We start from the raw sequence: 4,486 nt of genomic DNA on the forward strand, positions 1-4,486 counted from the left end.
CTAGCTGCATATGTAGCAGAAGATGGCCTAGTCAGCCATCATTGGGAAGAGAGGCCCCTTGGTCTTGCAAACTTTATATGACCCATACAGGGGAACACCAGGGCCAAGAAGTGGGAGTGAGTGGGCAGGGAAGCAGGGTGGGGGGGGGAGGGTATAGGGGTCATTCGGGATAGCATTTGAAATGTAAATGAAGAAAATATCTAATAAAATAATTTAAAAAAAAAAGAGTTCATTGACTGCATTCTTCTGTGTTTCATTGTCATTTTGCTTGTTTTTATTGTTTTGTTTTGTTTTACAGGAATGCCCACAACTGCTACCGAATAGCCGTGAACCTAACCGTTTTCAAAAAACATTGGTGTGACCCTTCCACGGAGGGGAGTCCCATAAATTCACCAGATGAGTACCAGCAAATGTTACCCATAGGAAAATCCGGCAGTCTGATGTGCCATCTCTACTTCCCAGAAAGTTGTGCTTTGGATTCAATAAAGTGGTATAAGGTGAAACCCTAACCCCAACCCAAACCCAAACCAAGCCAAACCAAGTCACCACCAACAAGACAGCAATGAAATCCTCTATTGATAATGTGTTCTCCTCTTATATAAAACCCACTTTCACCCAAGGGGGAAGCTTTCTGTCTTCTCAGAGAGCCCCCTTCAGGGAAGGTTTGGTATATAGTTGGTGTGCCTGAGACAGGTGGTAGTAATTTTGATAATTACTTTAAACTTACAGTTATTATTGTTTTATAATGTTGTTGTGCCTTTTCTATACCCAAAATTATCCATTTTCCAAGTTCCTGTCGTCTGTCTGTCTGTTTATTTATTTATTTATTTCACCTTGGCTTGTTAGAATGGCTCTGATATCTGGTGCTTTGAAAATTACAAATTACAAATTACACAAATTCATGCCTAAGAAAGACTCCTGCTCTCCCTGTTCTGTTACTCACCAAACCTTGTCCCCAGCAATGGCTGCTATCAGCTCCTGTCCCCCACCACCCCGCTCCGTATTTGAAAACTCAGTTGTAGCTTAGCCTCTCCTCTTTGAAATGTGAACAGAGTTTCCCATGCTCCTCTTTCTTCATCCTGTATTTGCTTTAACCTGGCCTTGTCTCCACAAGGCACAGCTAGACACTGCCTCTCAGCTCCTTTGTTCCAGTCCAGCCTTGAGTTTCCTTTGTGACAGCCTTCCTAACACTGTGACCCTTCAACACAGTTCCTCACATTGTGGTGATCCCCTAACCATACAATTTTTTTCTATTTATTTATTTATTATTTTCTTTATTTACATTTCAAATCCTATCCCGAAAGTTCCCTATACCCTCCCCCCGTCCCTGCTCCCCTACCCACCCACTCCCACTACTTGGCCCTGGCCTTCCCCTGTGCTGGATCATATAAAGTTTACAAGACCAAGGGGCCTCTCTTCCCAATGATGGCCGATTAGGCCATCTTCAGCTACATATGCAGCTAGAGACTCGAGCTCAGGGGGTACTGGTTAGTTCATATTGTAGTTGCACCTACAGGCCAACCATACAATTATTTTCATTGCTACTTCATAACTGTAGTTTTGTTACCATTAGAATTGTAACATAAATGTCTGATATGAGACTCCTGTGGGGGTCGTGACCCCCAGGTTGAGAACCACTCACTGCTGCTTCATGGGTTTGGATTCACCTCCCCCACTTTGTCTGTGGCACGGGATTATTCAAACGTCTTACTTTTTCCTTTGCTGAAGTTTGTTAGGATTTTGTTTCCTAGGGAATGACACATGTCCTTGAAGGTTTCATTCACACTGTCAAATTATTTATTATCTCTTCTCTTCTTGTCTGCCTACTTCTGCAGAGGAGATCGAGTTCGGTCCTCTTTACAGGTCCTCTGTCTCCATACCCTGGCATAAGCCCCTTTGCACGAGCAGCTTATCCTTCAAGACGAAGCCTTCTGTCTTCTCAGACAGCCTGCCTGCCTCTTTGTGACCAGCTCTATCGGCTGCATGTTCATATTCTTTACCCCCTTGTGTGGAGTGTGGACAGGAGCATCCTTACATCTGTCTTGTGCATCTTTGACAGAGTGTGAGGTTCTCAAAGGTGCTTGATCACCACCCCTAGAATTGCCAGATACTAGAGATGCAAATAAATAACACACGGTTCCACTGATGTCTTGTAGCTCCACCCCTTCCTGTCTTGTTTCTTAGTTCCCGAATCTTTCCAGGAGTTTGTCAGTCTTACCGATGTTGTGGAAGTATTAACGGCAGACCTTATAAATCCTCTTTTATAAGATTGTTTGCTTCATCAATTTCTGTTCTTGTCTGGTTCTCCTAATCCCTTTGTTTGACTTTTGGTTTTAATTTGCTATTATTTTATGAACGTTGTGATATAGACTCTTCTCTCACTAAACCCAAATTTCTGATATATAGATTTAAGGTCATGGCTTCCTTCTAAGCTGCATCTTGCTTGACCTCTGCAGTTTTTGATCTATCATTCTATAAGCACCCCACTCAGGGCATTCAGATTTTCCTTGTAATTTCTTCTTTGACTCTAAATGTTTTTGAAGGGCTTCTTAATTTGCAAATGTTGCAATGTTTGGGTATTTTTAAAATTAACTTTTCTGTTTGTGATAGAAGGCAGTGTGACAGAGAGCAGATTCCAAATAATCTCAGATCTTTGAAATTTGAGGCTGGCTTTTTGAACCAACATATGTTTAACCTTTGTAAGTGTGTATTGTGTATTGAAAAGAATGTAAATACTGAAAGTTGGGCTTGTGGATTGTGTTATGCAAGCCAGTGAGAGAAAAGTGTTAATATAAATTAGTGTGATTATTCATTTCACTATATATCTGATATTAATAATGCTGCACTATGCTTTTGAGATATAATTTACAGAGATATTTTAAATTACTCTGACTCTTAACTCTTAACTACAGTTCCCAACTCCCACATGATTATGTATGATATATGTGTGGCCAGCTAACATTTCTTAGAATCTTTATGAATTTTCTTCGTGCAAATTATCTCATTTTCTGAAAATGTTTTTATTTCATCCTACCTAAGTTTTTTATTTTTTATTTTTTTATAAACTATTCCTCATGGATTGACATTTATTACTGCTCTGCACTTTCAAGCCATCATTCAAGACTTCAATATTTCCAGTATTTTTCATGCTCTGTGGACTTTATTATTATTCCCATCTTTCTGCCCTTTTTGAAGGTAACAGGCCTGAATCTCTGACATCCTCAGAATTATTCTCCTTGACTTTGGAGTTTAGTAGTATAACTCTGGTGAATTAAGATAGACATTTCTCATCCATTTTGCAAATGTCTTTTGAAATACAGAGTATTGTGTCTTTCCTCCATCGTTTCTTAGTTGCTACTCTCTTCAGTATTTGCTTAAATTATGTTTGCCTCCTTTGAAATATATATATATATATATATATATATATATATATATATATATATATATATATCCCTTTCTTTTTTTAAGATGTGTTTTCTGAATCTCACATGCATTTTCTTGTTCTAGTATTTTCTATTTCTATTTTCTGTTTTCATCTTCTATTTCTTGTATTTTGTGCGCATTTGCCTAAGCGGGAATTTCTTCCTGAACTGCTTTCCTAAGTTTGCCTTTTATTCTTGGGTGTGTAAAACCATCTATTAAATCCATTAGTTCACTTGAGTTTAGTTATTGTAATTTTCTTTCTTTTCTTTTCTTTTCTTTTCTTTTCTTTTCTTTTCTTTTCTTTTCTTTTCTTTTCTTTTCTTTTCTTTTCTTCTTCCTCTTCCTCCTCCTCTTCTTCTTCTTCTTCTTCTTCTTCTTCTTCTTCTTCTTCTTCTTCTTCTTCTTCTTTTGGACTAGGGTGAAATCACATCATCGAATATTATCCTTTATTTACTCTTTCTTTCTTTCTTTCTTTCTTTCTTTCTTTCTTTCTTTCTTTCTTTCTTTCTTTCTTTCTTTCTTTTTTTGGAGGTGTTCCTAAGACTTTTATTTATGGGTTCTTTGCTTAATAACAGTGTCAGAACTCAAACTCAGGGCCTTGTACATACTAGGCAAGTGTTTTATCACTGAGCTACATACCTGGCTTTACAAAAGTTCTTTTTTTTAATTAAAAAAATTTTTTTTAGATATTTTCTTTATTTACATTTCAAATGTTATCCCCGTTCCTAGTTTCCCCTCCAAAAATGCCCTATCCCCTCCTACCTCCCCTGCTCCCCAACCAACTCACTCCCATTTCTGGTCCTAGCATTCTCCTATACTGGGACATAGAGACTTCAGAGGACCAAGGGCCTCTCCTCCCATTGATGACCAACTAGGCCATCCTCTGCTACATATATAGCTAGAGCCACAAGTTCCACCATGTGTTTTCTTTCATTGGTGGTATAGTTCCAAGGAGCTCTGGGGGTACTGGTTAGTTCATATTGATGTTCCTCCTATGGGGCTTCAGACCCCTTCAGCTCCCTGGGTACTTTCTCTGGCTCCTTCATTGGGGACCTTGTGCTCC

The 4,486-nt window shown here is 38.8% G+C and overlaps 1 protein-coding gene across 2 annotated transcripts in view; it reads left to right on the plus strand.

Moving 5' to 3' along the window:
• Positions 1–4,486, plus strand: part of Il1rl2 (interleukin 1 receptor like 2) — a 39,258-nt gene that overhangs the window by 5,982 nt on the left and 28,790 nt on the right. For both annotated transcript variants that reach the window (XM_021198901.1, XM_029539046.1), the window contains exon 4: positions 299–497. In XM_021198901.1, coding sequence (XP_021054560.1) covers positions 299–497 — 199 coding nt within the window. The remainder of the gene's footprint in view (positions 1–298; positions 498–4,486) is intronic.

This window comes from Mus pahari, chromosome 5 (assembly GCF_900095145.1).
Source record: "Mus pahari chromosome 5, PAHARI_EIJ_v1.1, whole genome shotgun sequence".
Classification (NCBI taxonomy): domain Eukaryota; kingdom Metazoa; phylum Chordata; class Mammalia; order Rodentia; family Muridae; genus Mus; species Mus pahari.